This window comes from Lycium barbarum, chromosome 8 (assembly GCF_019175385.1).
Source record: "Lycium barbarum isolate Lr01 chromosome 8, ASM1917538v2, whole genome shotgun sequence".
NCBI classification, from domain to species: domain Eukaryota; kingdom Viridiplantae; phylum Streptophyta; class Magnoliopsida; order Solanales; family Solanaceae; genus Lycium; species Lycium barbarum.
In genome coordinates, this window is record NC_083344.1 from 124,151,426 (window position 1) to 124,172,938 (window position 21,513).

Sequence of the window (21,513 nt, forward strand, 5' to 3'; positions counted from 1 at the left end):
CAATCAGCAAATAAAGATGAAGTAGAGGCAGGAAGAGATTCCACAGTAGAGGAGGAAGGAGTGATCCTCAGCTTGTATAGACCATTGTCCAATTTACCAAGAACCAGTGGCTTCTTCAGTGAAGGGTCCTGAAATAGACACACAGTCCTGGTGAATTGAGCAATGCCATTAAACTGAGAAACTAGTTGAGATACCGATATGAGATTAAATTGAAAAGAAGGAACATAAATAACATTGTGCAGGGTAAAGTTTGGGAAGAGAGTTAAGGAACCAGTATTAGTAACCTTGACCTTATATCCATTAGGCAAATAAACTAGACAAGGAATTGAAAGTGGTTTAATATTAAAGAGAAGAGATACTCGAGATGTCATATGATCAGATGCCCCAGAATCTATAATCCACATAGAACTATCAACTTGTGAAAATAAAGCAGGTTTGAGAAAAACACTGTGAGTAGCAATCCTACCAGCAAAGTGGGCAGAAGCCATAAGAAAATGAGAGGAACTAGGAGAGATATGAGACTTCTGCATGAGGTGAATCAGCTGAGCATGCTCATCCTTTGTCAAACCAGATGTGCCAAACTGATTATCAGAACATTCAGCAAAAGGAACCAAGACAGGTGATGTAGCAGGTGAAGAATCATAGGCAACATTAGCAGCAGCCTTCTTGGGACCTGAACTCTTGGTGAACTTAAAATGTGAAGGGTAGCCATGGAGTCTGTGACACTTCTCCATGAGATGTCCAGATCTCTTGCAATATTTGCAAAAAAGGGAAGACTTTTGGAAATCATAGTTGGCTTTGGTATTAAACTGAGGCCTAGGACCACTATTACTGGAGGAGGAAACATGGAAGGATGCAGATTCAGATGGAAAGGAAGAGCTGGTGCTCACTTGCCTCTGTTTTTCATCACTCAAAAGGATGCTATAGGTGGTGTCAATGGAGGGTAGAGGCTTCATCATCAATATATTGCTCCTAACCTGGACATATACCTCATTTAAGCCCATGAGGAACTAGTATACCCTTTGTTCCTCCTCAGATTTGGCACCACCAATGCAGCTGCAGTTGTTAGCAGAGTGAATTGAGATAGAAGCTAATTCATCCCATAACTGCTTAATTTTGGTGAAATAAGAGGCAATATCTAGGGACCGCTGGGAAATATGAGCTAAGCTCTTCTTTAGTTCGAACACTCTTGCCCCATCAGCCTTACCATATCTATCCTCAAGTTCTCTCCAAATGTCCTTAGCAAATTCAGAATAGACAACAGACCTTTGTATTTCCTTAGTTACAGAATTGACTAGCCAAGCAACAACTAAATCATTGCAGCGCTGCCATTGTCTCAGTAGAGGAGAACCTTCAGCAGGTCTCTCAGAAGTACCATGAATAAAGTCAAGCTTATTTCTAACTGATAAAGCGATTAAAATCGACCTACGCCAACTCCCATAGCATGTTCCATCAAATAGTTCAGACACAAGAGATGAGGCTAACAAATCAAATGGATGCACATATAAAGGATGACATGGATGCGTATAATCATCAGGATGAAACAAGATACGAGTGGAATCAGTAGGTGCAGTTGTGTTTGTGGTACCAACACTAGCAGGGATCTCAGTGGTCTCAATTGCCATTGGTCAATGATAGTAATAATAGGCAAATCTAATTGTCACAGCTAAACCAGAGACGAAAACAGTATCCCAATCGAGAAAATTCTAGAAATCCTAGGTAATCGATGCGTACGATGTAAGCAACACGAAGACAAAATATCAAGGAAAATCTAAAAAATACCACTCCTCTTTGCAACCGAAAGAGGCACGACCTTGATAACAACAATTTCCTAGCAAATCTTGAAACGATTTCTCAAAAAATGAATCACACTGGAACGAAAAAAACTTGAAAAAATGTCCACGAATTCTTCAAATCAAAACCACAAATCAACACATTATGTTGAAACCGAACACAAACAAACCAGTAGAACTCGATTTCGGACAAAAATCGCAAAATGGATCAAAGTTAGGGTTTCAAATTTGAGAGAAATGTATGTTGAGGGTAACATCGTTCGAAAGAGAATGAAGAGACGAGTTCAATCAACCCGCTCTGATACCATGTTAACAGCGGAAAATCAGACGAGAACCATGAATTTGTGCAACAATATGAACTGTGTAAACTAGGAGAGAGAGAGGAAGCCTTATTTCATTTCTGTTCAAAATCAAAAGAAAGCTGCGTACAATCAATGCTATACAATTAATTAGAAAATGGGCTCCAGCCTTGGGCTTGACCCGGTACAAAATAAAATAAAGCCCACACTAATCTGGGCTGGCCTGTATAAGTTCAACAATAACAGCAGGGCTGGGAGGAAGGGTATGTCACTCGGGCAGATTACAATTATACCCATTCCAAGTTGCACATTTCAGGATGTCTAAATGATTAGTCTATTCATTTGACATGGGAAAGGGAAACACTAAACTATAAGTAAAATGGCATATCAACTGTTTGAAGAATAGATATATTAGTTGAAATTCGCCTCCTTGGCTTGTTCACCTTTGTATAATATAAGGGTATTGCAATTTTGGTACTTAAATTAATGCTTCATCTATTTAGTCCCTTGATATTACAGTTGTCAGTTCTATTCCAATTTGCATGAAAAGAAAAAAAGAATCACAGTTATCCGCTTTCAAAAAAATTACATGATCCCATTGAAAATCCTTGATAGTTTCCATTTCTACTAATACTTCCTCCTTTTTCTTTAGTTTGTTAGGATAAGGGAACAGATCAGTCAATGGAGAATTAAACAACTAACCTCCAAAAGTGCTTTGAACTACATCATAGACTTGTGACCTTCACAGGACAACTATAGTTTGACTGACTTCTACTTAGCCTAGTTAACTGGTGATCTTCCAAAACGAATATGAAAGAATCCATCGAGCTAGCCATTCCATGAACTAATTTACAACTGAGTCAACTCCTGGTGGTTTCCCATTGCTTGCAGAAGTATCAATTCTGTTTTCCTCTTCTTGTCATCTTTCTCTTCATTGAATCCTAACATCATACGGTTCATTGGAAGTTGACACCTAACCATTGCAAACCAATCGTTTTTGTACATTCAACAATGACCTTTCATTCTTCCTTCACTCCCTTGCTAACTCAATTTTATCAGCTCATACAAAGGTGTGCATGTAAGTATGTCCATCAGGAAATGCATACAGGTATGTGTTTAAATACTGGTGTTTCACCAATTCGTAAAAAACTGGTATCGACCTTTCTATCTTTGATCACAGGAAAATGTGGAAGAGGTTGGGTTAAGGGAATCTCTTAAGTTGATTTCATAAACTCAAGAATCTCTGTGATAATACGAGAATCCGATCCTCTAACCCTTCAATTACATCAAAGACATTGCATTGGGTACTCCCAGATAAATTAGCATAAGAACTTGCAGCCTTGCCTAAGTCACCTATGTACTTAACTGTAATATTAGCAAGAAACTCAATAGCTGATTCATTACAACCTTCAAATCCAATATTTTCACATATTTGTGCCACTCAATTCTTGGTTGATTTCTCAGATGGTCACTCAACTAATATTTATTATCTCAGAAAGTCACTTTTCTTATTTTAATTTCTTCAACATAGAAAGTAACTCTCTGAGATAATACTCAACTATTAGTTGAGTGCACATATTTTTCCCTTGGTAAATAAAACTTCCTTAATTACTAAAAAAACTATTGATTGAGTGATCATATGAGAAATCAACTCCTCAATTCTCGATATTTCTCGATCAAATTCGTCTGTAAGATCTCTTACTTGCCTATCATCATCAACTGTTTTCCCTATATCTCTTTCACTTTCTGCCTTACCTCCATCGTTCATATTCAAATTTGCGAATCATTTAAGAGCTTTTCCTTAAAACATCCTTACCTTTCAGCTTAAACTTTGGCTTACATATAGAACAGAGTGCCACTAACAAAAACCTTAAGATTGAAACGCAAAGAGAACAAATGAATAAACAACTTATTCAACAAACAAAATATGGACCTGCAAATCCCTCAATTTATGGATACCCGTAATGCGTATCACAACGCACAACCGTAATGCGTATCACAACGTGCAAGATAGCTCAGTTACTGTATATGACTATGACCAAGGGCGGAGCACATAGGGCCGAGGGGTTATCCGAACCCTCTTCGACAGAAAAAACACTATTTATACGTAGTTAAAATTATTTTTTATGTATATATAGTAAATGTCGAATCCTTTGGCTTCTTCGTATGTTTATTTTTTTATATTTTGAACCCTCTTACTGAAAATTCTGGCTCCGCCACTGACTATGACATCAAATTTCATAGCAAGTTCTTTATTTCTTTCTCTTATTGCAATTCAGTAACATGTACAACAAAAAGAAGGATGTGAATTTTAACACTTTGCTGAATAGATAACAGAATTATTTGTTTATGAATCAAAACAACATAAACATATGAGTTCGGTTGTGACAAAATAAAGGCCTGTATGAGATTTTTGGAATACTTTTAAAGGCTTGATTATGGTACTAGGAAGTTGCAGAGTTTTTTTTTCTTTTTTTTCAAAGCTATGTACAATTTTGTACAGAGGGGAAAAGAATATGAATAAATTAGAGAAAATGACCAAAAATAGTCTTTTATCTTTTGGCAGTAGGTTTAAAATAGTCTTTTAAGTACCGACTAAACAATTATGAGTGATGTTTAGATTGACTTTTTAAATGTAGCTTATAAGCTAAAAGCTGAAAATTATAAGTTGAGAATATTCAACTTTTGGCCAAGTTTTATCAAAAAAGAAAAAAAAAAAAAAACAGAGGGGAAATAAATACTAGAAAATGACAAGAATGGTCATTTATCTTTGGTAGTAAATTTAAAATAGTTCATTAAGTACCAATTGAGCAGTTTTGGTTCTTAAAATTTGTAAAATGTTTGAGCACTTTTACTCTCCTTCCGATATTTCTCAAAACTCTGATTGTTAAATTTAATGGAATTGTAAGAATAGAAAATATTTAATAGAAACTCACATTTGGAAGTACAAATTTTGCAATTTATTTTATTTTTGGTATATTTCAAGAACAAATTTTGCAATATATTTTATTTTTGGTATATTTCAAGAGTAACTTTGGTCTATTCTTTGTGTGTGGTATTATTTTTTATATTGTGGTTTCTGAAATTTTGACAAAAATTTCTGGTGTTTCTTGTTCAATTTTTTTACCGTTACGGCTAAAATTTAACCATCAGAATTTAGTAAATAGTAAAGAGAGACCAAAACAGTTCACTTTTGATAAACTTAAAGGACCAAAACTGTTCAGTTGATACTTAAAGTGGCTATTTTAAACCTATAATAAAAGATAAGGGACCATTATTATCATTTTCTCGAATTAAATTAAGTACAATATTCAAAAGACAGAGGATACGTGCCCATATCTATAACACAAGAACACTGAAAAATGGCTTCTCTTTTCCATTTTCCTTCATCATTCACATCTCACAAAATTTATCACTCTCCTTCTGTTTATCCCATTAAAGCATCACATTCCCATTTTCGAATTTCAGCTCAAAATGAAAAATCACAACCTCAATTATCCAAAATCTCATCAAAGACATTGAATTTCTTGCTATCTGGTTCTTTAGCTCTTGCTCTCTCACTCACAGGTCATTATTATCTTCCCTCTAAGATTATTGTTTTAAAATTGTTTTATACATTGTGTTTTAGCGTTTCTGTGATTGTCTCAAATGTTTTATTTTTATTTTTTTTAGAACTTACAATTTTGACTTTATTTGCTAGTTTAGCATCCTAAAGAATGTTATAGAATTGTAAATTGATTGTTCCGAATTTCTTTTGTAATTTTACTTTTGTTTTCTGTCTGAATGTATTGAGATGCTGAGTGTTGGGCTAAAACGACCCAAAATATTCTTAACATAATGTGGTATTGTCTGCTTTGGGCCAAGCCCACACTGTTTTCCTAAAAGGCCTCACATCATTAAGAGTATTCAACTCCTGTGAATAACTCATTTTTCTTTTTAGCTATCAATGTGGTACTTTAGAAGGGGAGCCTTGGCGTAACTAGTAAAGTTGCTGCCATGTGACCAGGAGGTCACGGGTTCGAGCCGTGAAAACAGCTTCTTGCAGAAATGCAAGGTAAGGCTGCGTACAATAGACCCTTGTGGTCCGGCCCTTCCCCGGACCCCGCGCATAGCGGGAGCTTAGTGCACCGGGCTGCCTTTTTTTTTTATCAATGTGGTACTTTATTCGCACACCAAACAATCTCCCCCTCGAACTAAGTTCCACAATAGACCCTTGTGGTCCGGCCCTTTCCCGGACCCCGCGCATAGCGGGAGCTTAGTGCACCGGGCTGCCTTTTTTTTTTATCAATGTGATACTTTATTCGCACTTTATTCGCACACCAAACAATCTCCCCCTCGAACTAAGTTTCACATGACTCATTACGGGTGAGAGATTCAACATGTCAATGTGCTACCCACATCGTCAGAGTATTTACGGTCACCGAAGCCCAAAGGTTGCGTCTGTATCTTCAAAGTTATGGGCTGGGAAAAGGCACTAAGCCGGGCCTCATGCCACACTCCGCCATCTGCATACTCGTCCCGTCAAATCATTGGCTCTGATTCCAGTTGTTAGGCTAAAACGGCCCAAATATACTCTTAACATGATGTGATCTTAACATGATGTGATCCTAACATGATGTGATATTGTCCGCTTTGGGCCAAGTCCGCACGGTTTTCTTCAAAAGGCCTCACATCATTAAGAGTATCCAACTCCTTATAAATAACTCCTTTTTTTTTTTTCAGCTACCAATGTGGTACTTTCTTCGCACACTCAACACTTAGAAGGGTTAGAGGAATTCAGAGTAAGCAGATAGTTAAGTTTGATATGCAGTAAAATTTAATTGAGTTGTGATTGTTCTCACTCTTGCATGAAGTATAGGTCCTCACGGAGTATTTTGTAATTATTAATTTTAGATCAGTACGATGTCCATTGCATAAATATGCTTACATTCAATTAATTAAAATGTGTGTTTTTGGTATGTTATATTTGACTATTTATATAACAATATCAGGACAAAATTTAACACAACACATAAGTAATGAAACATAAATACTTATGAAAAATTTGTGAATATTTCCAAGCAAAGGGATTGAAAGAGCACAATTCAATTAATTGAAGGCTTAATGTGCTTATTCAGATACCATAAGGATAAAAGTCAGAATTTACTAATTGAGGGATCAAAAGTGCTATTAACCCTATAACTAATATAGCTATGGTGATACTTCTATAGGATGAACTTCATATAGTCAACTCCAGCTTGGATAGTTGAATGATAAATCCTCCTTCATGAAAAATCTGGTATAATTTCTTCCCTTTCTTGTGGGGTCGGATTGGTGATGGGGTTGTATTCGAGGTTTTAGTGTTTTAAATAACAACTTAAGTTGTTTATACGAGTGACCAACCAGTGCATCTTATAAACATGATCTATTTCGACGTTTAAGGTTGTTAGCTTTGACTATCGTGAACAACCTCTCTACCCAGCAAAGGTAGAGATAAGGTTTGCGTACATCCTACCCTGCCTGGACCCCACTTGTGGGATTACACCGGGCATGTTGTTGTACTATGGGATTACACTGGGTTCTTAGCTTTGAACCCATTATATTCTTAAAATTATGCATTCATATGTATTATTTGTTGCAACTTTAATTAATTTTTTTCCATAAATTTATGGTCCACGTCGAAAGTACTGGGTTCAGATGAACCCGGTACCACAAGGCTACATCCGCCTCTGTCTCGAACTCTAACTCTCAAGCCAGATGCATGCTGGTCTAAACTATTAGATTATGTTCGCAAGTTTCCTTGTCTTAGCAATTCTATAATCTACATCCAACATTTGATAAGTGATTTCTGATCTTCCATAGCTTGCTTTTCTTCTGTAAGATAAAATACCATATTACTTTTCAAATGTAACTAAGGGAAAGGAGACTGTTTGTTTCAACAGCCATTATCCAAAACTCTAACTTGAGACCTGAAACTATCATATATATTGAGCTCCTCTTTCCATCCTTAGTTACCCCTATAAATAAGACATAAGGCGTATTTGATAAATACATGCTTCCGATGGAATTTCCAAAATACTCCTCTAGTTTAGCAACAAAACACAACATCTTGTAGACTTTCTGAATGGCGTTGAATTATGTTAGTGAAGATATATTCACTGATTTACAATGTTGAAATGGCACAGCATTTGAACTCATTCTGGTATCATCTTACTTCATCACTATAAAGTAAGTGGTATGTTAACAGTTGGAATGTTAATAGTTCCTATTAGATTAAAATAATTCTTAGTTAGTTCTTTCTTATTTGCATGAGAATGCTTTGCTTCTCGTTTATGTCTTGTGTTTATGCTCCATTTTTCCCATCTGTATACCAGAATTTCTTTCCATCCAGAGAAAATGATACTCTCTTTGAGCTTCTCAGGTGCTCTTTTCATTTATGAAGGGAATGAATAATTTTCTGGTTCAGTATATGGTTTCCTGGATATGTCCTAATTCTCAGGAAATGTGCGCTTTAATACTTCTGGACTTATTTTTCTTGGATTAGGATGTTGAGTGAAATATAAACCCAACCTTGTAGGAGTTGGTACTGCTGAGGGATTGGTTGGGGTGAACAAGCCAGAATTGCTTCCTAAGGAGTTTACTCCAGTTATTGATGTTGCTGGCTTCCTTTCTGATGGTCAGGTGTGATTTTTGGCCCCCACATCGTACTTCCTTGCATTTCTTTCTCTCTAATTTGTTTATTCTGCCAAAAGACTTTGGATACATGGTTTAAGAGTATTTCCCTTCTAATGCATTAATTTGAATCTAAATTAAAAGCAATGGAGGTTTGATTTCTTGCATGCATTAGCTTTGATTCCGAATCTCTCTTTTGGAAAACACAGTATATAATTTGTAGTGTACTAGCTTTTCCTATGCGTACTAATTTTTACTGAAAGAGCTGCTATTTCATATGAAAGAATAAAAGATGCTCATGATTTATTACTAGTTTACAGGAGAAAAGAATTGCACAAGAGATCACAGATATAGAAAAGGATACTGGTTTTAAGCTGAGAGTTTTAGCTCAGAACTACCCTGATACGCCTGGTACATATGCTATTTTTGGTATCTAATTATCTCGTATCTTAATTAGACTTTTAAAAAGTGTAATGGTGATGTATCAATGTTATATTCCCAGGATTAGCTATCAAAGACTTTTGGCAAGTGGACGACAGTACTATAGTTTTTGTTGCTGATCCTACATTTGGTAAATATGCAAAAAAAATCCTTCTTTTTTTCAGATTATCTGTGCTGTTGAATTGTCTTATGGTGCTTATTATGTTTGCTCAGGAAACATACTGAATTTTAACGTTGGAGCTACTGTCGATCTTGATATCCCACGTAGTTTCTGGAGCCGTTTGGCAGGGACATATGGAAACATGTTTTATTGGAAAGAAAAGGTAAAACTGTAAATTTTATCGTTTTCCCTTGAGTAATTATAGTTTGGAGATTTTGAAGTTGAGTCTTGTATGAATCTTATGTGTAAAACAGGGTGAAGACGCGTCTATTGAGGCTGCTGTTATGGCAATATCGAGCTGCTTGAGAGAACCAGTTGGTCCGAATAATTGCTCAGAGGTAAAGTAATAGTATCTGCGTGACACTGCAGAGCTTGTCCCATTTTTCAATTGATATCTGTATAACATATTTCTCGATAAGATGTACATCAAAAGATGAATGATCAATGTAGTGTCATACAATGTATTTTGTACTACCATTGTAAGGAAAAAAAAAAAAAAAGAAGGATGATAGAAGCGATAGACCATTTAATTTCTGAATTCGAACGTGTGGCATTGGCTCATTGATGGAGAGTTGCATTCTATTGGAAAGAAATTTCACACTGATAATGTGATCTAAAAGAAGTTTATACGTAAGCTAGGAACTCTAGGTCCATTTTAGTTGTTCGTGGTTGCTAAAAATATTCGTGGTTGCTAAAAATAACTAGTCCAAAATTACTCATAGTTGTTGACAGGGGCGGAGCCACCATACGGGTTGCGGGTTCGGCTGAACCCAGTAACTTTGGTTCAAACCCTGTATTTGTCTTGAAAAATTCGTTGAATATGTATAAATTGTGACTTTAGAACCTAGTACCTTAAACGAATTAGAATCCCGAACCCACAAACTTCAAATCCTAGTTCCGCCTCTGATTGTTGACCGGAGGTGTAGAGATTAATAAATAATAAGAATCACAAGAACTGCATATTTTTTTTCAATCTTTATCCAGAAAGCTAAACTTCGTACTTTAGACAAATAATAATTTTTTTAAACAGTTAGGCTGCAATTCAGACAACCCATCTAACATCAACATTATTTCCTTTGTATGTATTGCTCAGAAGAGCAGAGAAAAAGAAAAAGAAACGGGGAAAAATGGAAGATAAAGATTAAATCAAAGTAGACTAGCTAGTTAGGATTGGAGTCGTGTAATTTAATGACACTAACTTTTTTCTCCATCATTCGCGAGTCCAACAGATGGTAAAAGTAAAATAAGAGCTGCCAAGTTATCCCACATCGATGGGACGCCACAATAGAAAGTATTTTTATATTGAGCACTTGGCCTCGAAATTGGAATGGGAAGGTTTTGATGTTTTCGAGTTTTGAAGAAACACAGAAATTTAAGACTAAATTTAGGGGCAAAATTGTTATTATTAGTAAAATCTCATCATTAAATTTCTGCATTCTTTCAAATCTTGAAAATATTATATCTCTCTCATATTTTTGGCGTTCTCGTCTCAAACAAGTATCCAACCTTTATTTTGATGTTTTTTAAAGATTATTTCTGTTGGTTATCGATTTTATCCAGTGTTTGGTTGAAAAAAAAAATTGGGTTTTGAAACCATAAGTTGTGAAGTTGTAAATCATGGATTTGAGGATCAAGATGATAGATTTTTGAATGGGGTTTTCTGGATCTAGACTAAATTAAGTTTGAAATAAATTTTCCGTTTTGCTCTTGCGGGTTCGGGGTTACCTTTTTGGGTCATTTTTGGATTCCGAATCAAAGTATTGCAATATGGGTATCATTGGACTCGTTTAAACTCGTAGGGTACTATTTTGACTATATTGGAGTTGATCTTGTAACGAAATTTTAATTTTTCCCTTGGGGCTCGGGTTTGACTATTTTGGGTTCGTTTTGGGGTTCCGAATAGAAGTATAACAATATGGGTATCGTTAGACTCGGTTAACCTTGTCGAATACTATTTTGACTAGATTGAACTCGTTTGGGTAATTTGGACACGATTGAGCTTCCAAAAGATTAAATCTTCGTTCGGATCGAGATTTTGACCGTTCGAAGGCACTTCGGAAAAGGCAGGCTCAGGTTTAGGTTCGTGACTCCTGCTCGTCTTCGAGGTAGGTTAAGACTTACCTTTGTTAGACTCCGATTAGAAAATCGCATGTACATGGTAGATATTGACGGGGGAAAGCATGTTAGGCCTTCGGGCATGGTTGTGGTGACAAATCCACTAGCTTAGTATGGATGTTGTTATGTGGGTGTGTCGTCATGTTTGATAATAAGTTGTGATTGTTGATTTATTTACCCCGTCACTTGATATCTCACTTTTTACATGGAAAAGGGAAGGATAATATTATCGAACTGAGTTGTGATTTGCATTCGTGACATGGATTTATTTATTCTAAGATTTGTGATGTTAGTTGCAATTGATTCCATGATTGCCATGTTTTCCATTTTCATAAATGACCGATATGATGGTGAGAAAGTGATTAATAGCTTCCGAGGTCTTTGCCAGAGAGCGAGATATATTAATAGCTTCTGAGGTCTTTGCCAGAGAGCGATGTTGTACATGGAATTAGCGGGTCCCCCATGGGTCATGATTTTGAGGCATAGCCCTTAGCATGTGTGTACGGATTGGAGAGGAGACCTGATCTTATACTACTCTGCATACTACTCTTGCTCTACTCCTTGTGGAGTGCAGAGTTGATCTAGGTTGTTCAAGACCTCTTGATTGATCCCGAGACTATCCAGCGGAGGCTTAGGGTGAGCTACTAGCCGGACCTGCAACCATAGACCTCTTCTTATGTTATTCTGTATACTTCCTTTTCTACAAACAATGTCTTATTCCATTACTTAGTGATTTGTAATGTCAGCACTCAGATATGTATTTCTTTTTAGAAACTCTTGTACAAGTTAAGACCAGGTTTTGGGTTGTAATGCTTTTAAGTATTACCGCATCTGTTATACTCATAAAGTAAGTCTTTTAATATAAAGTTGTCGTAATTCTGGATGTCTTTCTTCTAAATGATGTGATTAAGGAAAGCATTCACCCACCAGAGGGATAGTGTGGGTGTCCTCATGACTCGCGAAATGGCTCGTGACAAGTTGCGCTCAAGATCTCCGAACCTTTCCCCTTCGATCTTTTCTTTGTGGCGAGGCAATGTTTTTCTCTTGAGTTGCAGATTACTGACTGAGAGCACATATAATAAGTCAGGGACGAAAAATAGTACAAGTGAACTTCCATCGCTTAAGTCAGGAACTGAAAAATGATGGTTAGCACCATCAAGATATAATCAAATATTTTTCTTCTATTTTGCCCTCAGTATTCGTCTCAAATTACTGTATACGGTAAATACCGGATATGAGTCAAACCGGTGGAGCGGGAAACCGGATGGAGAAGGGAACAAGAACATACACGAAGAGTTTCATTCCGAACCGAAGGAACGCTTGTCCGGAGTTGATAGAGCTTACCATTTGGTCCGGTTCATTTATCATCGAGTTGACCGAGGTCGTTACCCCGAGTATCCGTGCCGTTGGTCCGATACGGCCGTTGCACACAGGCCACACGTCAGTAGCGTCCTGCCATGGTCAACCACCAACCATGCGTGTGTCAGACCGTACGGCCAACCTAATCCCACCAAATCCGTTCAGAGTTGTCCTTATTGTTATTTTAACAATTTGTATGGTATGAGGCCCATGGAGGCAACACTATAAATAGTACTCATCCCCCTCCTTTGAGGGGGTTGGCTCATTCATTTTCAAGAACACTTGTAACATTAAAGCATATATACAATCCCTCTTTCTCTAAGATCTGATTCGGTCCATAGTGACCATTTGCATCTTTATTGTATTTCCTCAAGTAAATATTGCATGTCATCCAATTAGCATCAATACTCTTCATCAATTGCGTTCCTACATAACGTCCATATACTCTACCCCCTACGGTATTTATTGAGATTCAAACACATATCCTATACCCGTTTATAAATCCAATTGATTTCCCGAATCCGGGGTAAACAATTATGTCTGTGATTTTTTTAACACACCCCTTAAGAAACATTCATTTGGAGAAACTTTTTTACTATTTTATGCTTATTTATGTCTTAAAATATAATCTTTCATTGAATATTTACTCTATTTATGTGTCATCTGCATCAATTGAGATGTTTGTAGTCTTCAAGAACAATTACTACTAAAGGTAAAATGGGAAAAAATAATTAGTTTTTGTCTTGAACTTCTAAAATGATTAATTATTTGAGACAACTAGTTTTAAAAACCACGACAGATAATCTGAGACGGAGGGAGTATTAATTATTCTTGAAAGTAAGAAGCATTGGTTACATATTATAGAAACACTAAATCCGAGTTTAATTTAAATGTGTTATATTGATGGATAAGGCACATAAACATAGAGAACATTTATTGAACGGAGATTAATACGCTGAAAGATTAAAGATATAAATAAAGGTGTAATAGTCAAAAACTCCTTTTTTTTTTTTTATTGAAAGTAGTTTCTTAAGGGTTGTGTAACAAAGAAATACGACATCTAAAATGGATCCAACAGTAGTAGAATAGTATAGTGAGCTCGTTCGCATTCTTGATTCAAATGAGTCTACTTATTTAGTGACATTGATTCTAATTCACGTGTTTTGATTCAACAGTTTGTTAAAGAATATGAACATCAATGATCTTATATAATTAGTCAATACTAGCACTACTTAGTATTCAGTTATTAAGAATGGGTAATTAGATAATATTCTCAATAGAGTTTAAGTTACGGATCAACTGGTATAAAATTTACACTATGCGGCCACTTATATGGGATTTCCAGAACACCCTTCTGTCTGAATCCATATTCTTCTGTAGCCAACTTTAATGACCTCAACAATGCTGGATCTTTTAGCCAATTTAACTCTAAAATAAACTTTTTTCTAATGTGCTCCTCACTGCATGTTCTGTTGACTGCATAAACAGCAAAATGTCCTTCCTTCACATCATATGGTACAACTTCTTCACTTTCTATATTAGCATTTCTACAAATTCAACTCCATTTTCATCATGATAACGAGGAGAAAATGGAAGATGAATCTTGATGAGCTTCTTGATTAAAAGCTTAAATATTATCAAGCTTTTAATTCTTTCTCCAATTATCTTGAACATTTTTTCAAAATGAAGCTAGTTACGAGGACTTCTTTTGATTAGTAAATTGTGATATAGTGTGTAGTAGAAGTTGTAGGAAGAGGGGATTTTATAATTAGCCAATGTAGGAGAAGAAGGGAGTAAATGAAATTTCTGAGAGGCTTCAATATGGGTCCATTTACATATAGTTGCCATCCTTGTGGTAATTGAAACATTTGATGTATCTTTTTCTTGCTTTCCCAATATTAAATGTATACTGGTCTCTCGGCACGTGCGTTGCACGTGTATGTCAATTGTCAAGTCATGTGGTACAAAATTTATTAAATAATATTAATATTAATAATATTAAATAATATTAATATTAATATTATTAACATAAATTTTGGAGTATAGATTTATATATTAAAGAATGATACAATTTTTTGGGAATTACTGGAAGGAAAATTTCGTAACGTAACGGATTAGAGTGCAAATAATTGACTTCAATATTTTTATCTCGTTTATCAGTTCATTTGTTAAAGATATTATCATCCAATATGGTGGTGCCATTGCTAAATAATATTGTACTCTGTAATATACTCCATTGATTATCACAACCATTCACATCTTCAAGTAAGAGCAATTCGTGTTATCAATACTGTCTTTGCATATCAGAAGAATGGTCTACCAAATTAGAATCAGAATATTAGCGAGCGACTCCATATTCCCTCATCACTATATCATATAATGAAACTTAATAACCCTTACATCTTCTTATGATGATCTTTAATCCTACTCAATAAGAATAGCATTTTTTAGTGAGTTAATTAATAGTTAAAAACACACCTAAATTATCACCTTTTTGCGAGTTTCATAACTCATATATCGAGGTGTGTTTTAATACAAAGAAAGTGATAGTTTAGGTAGGTATGAGAATAATGAATAGTTGAGGTATCAAACTCGCGAAAACGTGATAGTTTACTATTAAATCTTGTTTAGTTATGATCTCTACTTTATAGCTATATATGTTTTTTTCTTTTCTAAATGAGCGATTTATATCATATATCTCAAAGTTGAAATTGAACTCAAGATTACTTCATAAATGTAAATGTGAACATATATTTGAGATCAGACATAATAAACATCCATCCTAACATTTGTAAAAAATAAATTTTATAAATTGAAAAATGGTAGCAAAATAAGAGTGGGTGATATAAGGAAAGTATGTAGAACCTAATTTTATTGCTATCTTCTTTTTTATTTATTACTTTGGAATTAACTGCGTCTTCCATAAATATTTTGTTTACTTTATGATATGAAAATACTTTGCTTTGGGTACCTGATGACTGGATTCTATTTCTCATGACATTCCGTGTTATCATCATGCACGTAAGCCAAGTATGATGAATGGTGTTAGTTCATTTGTCCCTTTATCTATATTATATGTTATTTTTAGTTTGGGCACAACCCTTAAGAGATCACCCACCTCTAAATTAATTAAATAGTATCAATTTAATATGATTTTTTGGTTACGTAACATTAACTTATCTAAATATGAGCAAATTTGAAAAACAAAAACAATAAATATATAACTTTTTGATTATGTAAAAAGTTATTTATTTTGGACTAAATGTAAACACCAAAAAAACCTTATAATATGGACTCGAGGGAGTATTTCCCAAACCATTTAAGAATATAATTAATCAGGAATAGGAGACTTTGATTCACACTTGATAATTTTCACTTTTTTTTGTTGATAATTTTCACTTAGACATAACTTTCTTTTGCTTCTGCAAAATTTTCAACTTTAAACGTGATTCTTATAACATGTCAATTGGAACATGTGTTGGAGAAGAGAAGCACCAATAAAAAATTAATGAATTGCATACTCCCCTTGTTCCTTTAATTTCACATAAGAATTTAAATATCAAGAATACATAGCATCAAATTTATTGATTATGTGATATTTCAATAAATTAAGGAGAACATCAAGCGAAGATAAGAAGTAGTTATTTCCTTTCCCTATCACAATCCCCAATTTCATTTTTTTTTTTTTTGTCCAAGCCAATATTATTGTTAATTTGTTATTGCTAAGCAAATTTATTATTGTCAATTATGTGAACAAATAAAAAACCCCAAAACAAAAGATTTGCTCTGAAATAAATTAAAGGAAGATACCAAGAAAATAATAAATTGCGAAAGGAATTCTATTTTTTAAAGGTTTCATAATAATTAATACACAATATACTACAAACATATGCAAGTTTAAACAGTTTATACCATTGGGTGGAAATTTGATCCATGTATAGAAAACTTAAAATGTGAAATTGCCAAGGGGTGTACAACGCTTTTTGTCAAATACTACTTCGTATGTTTTTTTTTTTTTTTTTTTGAAGATAGTTTACAACCAGGCATTTTTTGTGCAAAAGGGTTAATGTCAAAAGACACATCCCTTCGGTTGGGGGTGTTTCGGAAGTTTTTTTATTTAAAAAATAAATAAATAGATAATTAGATTTTAAGAAGGATAATTACGTAATTTAACTTTTAAGTTAGAGAGTTCATGTTTTTAATATAATATAGATAGATGTTTTTGCAATGTCTATACTAGTGGGTAATAAGGTGCATGTACTTATTGAAAATCTTCTCGTTATTTAGTGTCGGCATCATGAAAGATCGATGCAATTTATGTATGCTGTAAACTAGTTGGAATATAATTAGGGAGGTTCTTTTCAAGCTTCAGGTGTGTCATTGATAACATTGTCTTTAAGAATATTTTACTCGGTATATATATATATATCCTTTAAATTAGTTCAACAAGATCTTCAAGTATAAATTAAACTAGATAACATTGTCTTTAAGAATATTTTACTCGGTATATATATATATATATATATATATATATCCTTTAAATTAGTTCAACAAGATCTTCAAGTATAAATTAAACTACGAGAATAACAAATAATTAGTTTTTGGTGGCAGAGACAATAGTTTATACATTGGGGGTATTACTCAAAGGAACGGATCCGTGTATATATAGGTAAAATATTTACAACTTCTCGAAGAAAGTATCATGTTTGCACATTTAATTTAGAGAACAATTTCTATTTAAATTCTCCCTAACAAGTATGATTACTTTTGAAATAATTTGACCGGTGATAAGTGATATCATAACATGGGCTTCTAATAATTGATAAGTATCATGTGTTGAAACTGATTTTATCTGTATTTAAACCTTTATATGTTTGGATAGGACTGGTTCAAGATAATATGAGAAACTTTGTAAGAAATTTGTGCGTACTTAAGGTTCTCAATGAAGATAATTATATGAGTACCTTAATTTGCAGTTTGCAAAATGGGTTCTATTTTAGGGTCTAGAACTCATTGTTGTGAGACAACAACAAATGAAAGCAATAATAACAAAAAAAAAAAAAAAAAAAAAAAACACATAGTTTTGCGTGGGAAACCCTCAAGGGGAAGAAAACTCATGGCTAGTGATCACCAACTCTTTTTATTTCTCAATGAAAGATAATTGCAAATACACCGGCCAATTAAGCCAAGTTCATATAGGTTGTAAAAAAACTCTAACCTTAGAGTTTCTTGAGTTTCTTAGGGTGTACTATAAGCTATTTTCCAATTAACCCTAACCTCTTGCTTTGTCCATTGTAAGGGGCTGCCCCTGCCACTCCCACATTCCGCAGTCAGACCCACAAACTTAACACTGAGTCCGGAACCAAAATGCCCCCAAAAAATTCATTTTGAACCAAAATACTTCAACAAAAAAAAAGTTACAAAATTTCCTTTAGCGTAGTAAAATACTGCGCTAAAGCAGTTCACGGAGACTGAGCCGTTAACTGCTTTAGCGCAGTATTTTGCTGCGCTATAGAAGCAGTTAAAAAAAAAATTGGCCAACTTTATTTTTTGCAACACTTAGTGTTTTTTTTTCATACTTTGACCAATGATTAATTGTGTGTCAAGACTCCGAAACGTCAATATTTTGTATAGAACCTGATATTTTTTTCTGAGTACAATAATGTAGGCTCAATACATTAAGGATACGTAGATGTTCGGATCATCATTTTAGGGGTTGAAAAGGTGCCCGCAGTAAATTTTGTTTGAAAACTTTATGTTTAAGTGTTCTATATACATAGACGTCCAGACTTGTTGTCATTAGCTTAAAGTTTTTTATTTTTAAGGTTTAGGTTTAAGTGTGTTATTTTTTAAAGCATAACTTTATTTCGAATATACGCGGTTTTTTGCGCTCGGACGTCCGATTTACGCTTTTTTTTTTTGCAACATATTCGAAATAAAGTTACGCATTAAAAAATAAACACTTAAGGAACACTTAGTGTTTTTTTTCATAAAAAGATCGCAAAATCTTATTTTAATAAATCTTTTCTTTGCAACCAACACTTAGTGTTTTTTCCATACTTTGACCAACGATTAGTCGTGTGTCAAGACTCTGAAACGTCAATATTTTATATAGAACCTGATATTTTTTTCTGCGTACTATAATGTAGGCTCAATACATCAAGGATACGTAAACGTTCGGATCGTCGTTTTAGGGGTTGAAAAGGTACCCGAAGTAAGTTTTGTTTGGAAACTTTAAGTTTAAGTGTTTTATTTTTTAAGGTTTTGATTTAAGCGTGTTATTTTTTAATCAAGACATAACTTTATCTTGAATATAAATATAATTCTAAAAAATATAGGGAGAAAACTAGTTGTAAAGTGGTCTAACTTTAGATGGTCATAATTTTGCGCCCGGACGTCCGATTTACATGATTTTTTTTTTTTGATTTTGGGTATTTTTCCGAGAGCTATGCGGACAAATGGCCACAAGGCGGTTTGGCCGAGCCGATTTAAAAAAAAACACCTTTTATCCCATTCAATTTCAATTTTCTCCCAAATTGGCGTGAAATTTTCAGTTTTATTTACTTATAATATGATGATACGCAATAGATTTCAACGTAAAAATCCTGGGGTAATGTAGCTGTGAATGTCAATTTCACTTCTGTGGTTTCAATTTTTGAAAATAAAGCTGACTAATTTTCTCGACATATAAAGTTGACTAAAATAACCTTACAGTCAAACACTAAGTTTTTCAAACAAAACTTACTTCGGGTACCTTTTCAACCCCTAAAACGACGATCCGAAGTCCGAACGTTTACGTATCCTTGATGTATTGAGCCTACATTATAGTACGCAGAAAAAAATATCAGGTTCTATATAAAATATTGACGTTTCGGAGTCTTGACACACGACTAATCGTTGGTCAAAGTATCGAAAAAACACTAAGTGTTGGTTGCAAAGAAAAGATTTATTAAAATAAGATTTTGCGATCTTTTTATGGAAAAAAACACTAAGTGTTCCTTAAGTGTTTATTTTTAATGCGTAACTTTATTTCGAATATGTTGCACAAAAAAAATTGCGTAAATCGGACGTTCGAGCGCAAAAAGCCGCATATATTCGAAATAAAGTTACGATTTAAAAAATAACACACTTAAATCTAAACCCTAAAAATAAAAAACTTTAAGCTAATGACAACAAGTCTTCAAATAAAAATGGACGTCTATGTATATAGAACACTTAAACATAAAGTTTTCAAACAAAACTTACTTCGGGCACCTTTTCAACCCCTAAAATGACGATCCGAACGTCTACGTATCCTTGATGTATTGAGCCTACATTATTGTACGCAGAAAAAAAATATCAGGTTCTATATAAAACATTGACGTTTCGGAGTCTTGACACACGACCAATCATTGGTCAAAGTATGAAAAAAAAATACTAAGTGTTACAAAAAATAAAGTTGGCCAAATTTTTTTTTTTTTTTTGGTACTGTTTCTATAACGCAGTATTTTACTGCGTTATAGATTTTTTTTTAACTGCTTCTATAGCGCAGCAAAATACTGCGCTAAAGCAGTTAACGGCTCCGTCTCCGTGAAATGCTTTAGCACAGTAAAAGTTTTGTAACTTTTTTTTTGTTGAGGTATTTTGGTTCAAAATGATTTTTTTTTGGGCATTTTGGTTCGGACTCACTTAACACTGATGCTTCCCATAGTTGAATTTGAATTTTTTTTTGCCTTCACAAAACGACTACTAACTACTAAGAGTGTAATTTCCTTAATTCATTGATACTGTTCACTAGCTGGAGCAGGTCACTAAACAAAAATGAGACAGTGGATTGGTTATGTCTGGAAATTGAAATATACGGATGTCAAAGACATCGTATAAATGATAAATATCCAGAGGATTGAATAAGTGAACAAAGCAATACTTATCGTGAAACCTTTAGGGGTCGTTTGGTTGGAAATAAGTTATCCCAGGATAACTTATTCTGGGATTAGTTATTCCAACCTTCAACAGGGATAAAATAACACGGCAATTTCGGGATTAGTTATATTGTCATTTTATCCCAACCAAATGTGAGATAAACTCAGTTCAAATATAATTCCGAGATTATTTATCTTTATCCCTTGTACCAAACGAGCCCTTAGAGAGACAAATACGTAAATGTTAGCGCCACTTGCTAAGCCGTGGGTCAGATGGAAAAAAAAGTAGATAAGGAAAAACATTTTAACCATATATATAAACAAAACCTTTCGGATTTGTAAATGGGGGCATATCTTTTCTTGTCTGTTTGGCTAAGTTTTAAAAGTCAACAGTGATTATTGTTTAAAAATAATATTTATTTTAGAGAATGAAGGAGCATGGTTGCATCTGTAGGAGGTGTGAGAGGTTGGCTATAACAGGTTTTAGACGAGGTAGAGATAGGCCGAAGAAGAACTGGGGGAGGTGATTAGACAGGACATGGTAAGAATTGGGGGAGGTGATTAGACATGACATGGTACATCTTTTTCTTACTGAGGACATGACCCTAGGTAGGAAGGTATGAAGGTCAAGGATTAGGGTAGAAGGGGAGTGAGTAGCTGAGGGTGTCGTTCTTGTATGTGGGAGAGGTACGGGGCTAATCGGCTCTACGCATCTTCTCCTTATTTAGTAGTATTAGTTAGTATTCACATAGCATCTTATTCTTCAATTTTACCACTACTTGTTGCGTCTTTTT

The 21,513-nt window shown here is 34.4% G+C and overlaps 2 protein-coding genes and 1 pseudogene across 2 annotated transcripts; 1 reads left to right on the plus strand and 2 right to left on the minus strand.

Moving 5' to 3' along the window:
• Positions 1-1,010: 1,010 nt before the first annotated feature.
• On the minus strand, positions 1,011-1,625 carry LOC132608287 (uncharacterized). The gene has a single exon (XM_060322333.1). The coding sequence runs from the start codon at positions 1,623-1,625 to the stop codon at positions 1,011-1,013; it is 615 nt and encodes a 204-aa protein (XP_060178316.1).
• A 1,440-nt stretch (positions 1,626-3,065) lies between these two features.
• LOC132608387 (transcription initiation factor TFIID subunit 8-like) lies at positions 3,066-3,860 on the minus strand (annotated as a pseudogene).
• Positions 3,861-5,410: 1,550 nt separating this feature from the next.
• On the plus strand, positions 5,411-9,951 carry LOC132607121 (thylakoid lumenal 15.0 kDa protein 2, chloroplastic). The gene is made up of 6 exons (XM_060320950.1): positions 5,411-5,659; positions 8,649-8,752; positions 9,064-9,154; positions 9,246-9,314; positions 9,398-9,507; positions 9,599-9,951. The coding sequence occupies exons 1-6, from the start codon at positions 5,455-5,457 to the stop codon at positions 9,689-9,691; spliced, it is 672 nt and encodes a 223-aa protein (XP_060176933.1). The 5' UTR covers positions 5,411-5,454; the 3' UTR covers positions 9,692-9,951.
• Positions 9,952-21,513: the final 11,562 nt, after the last annotated feature.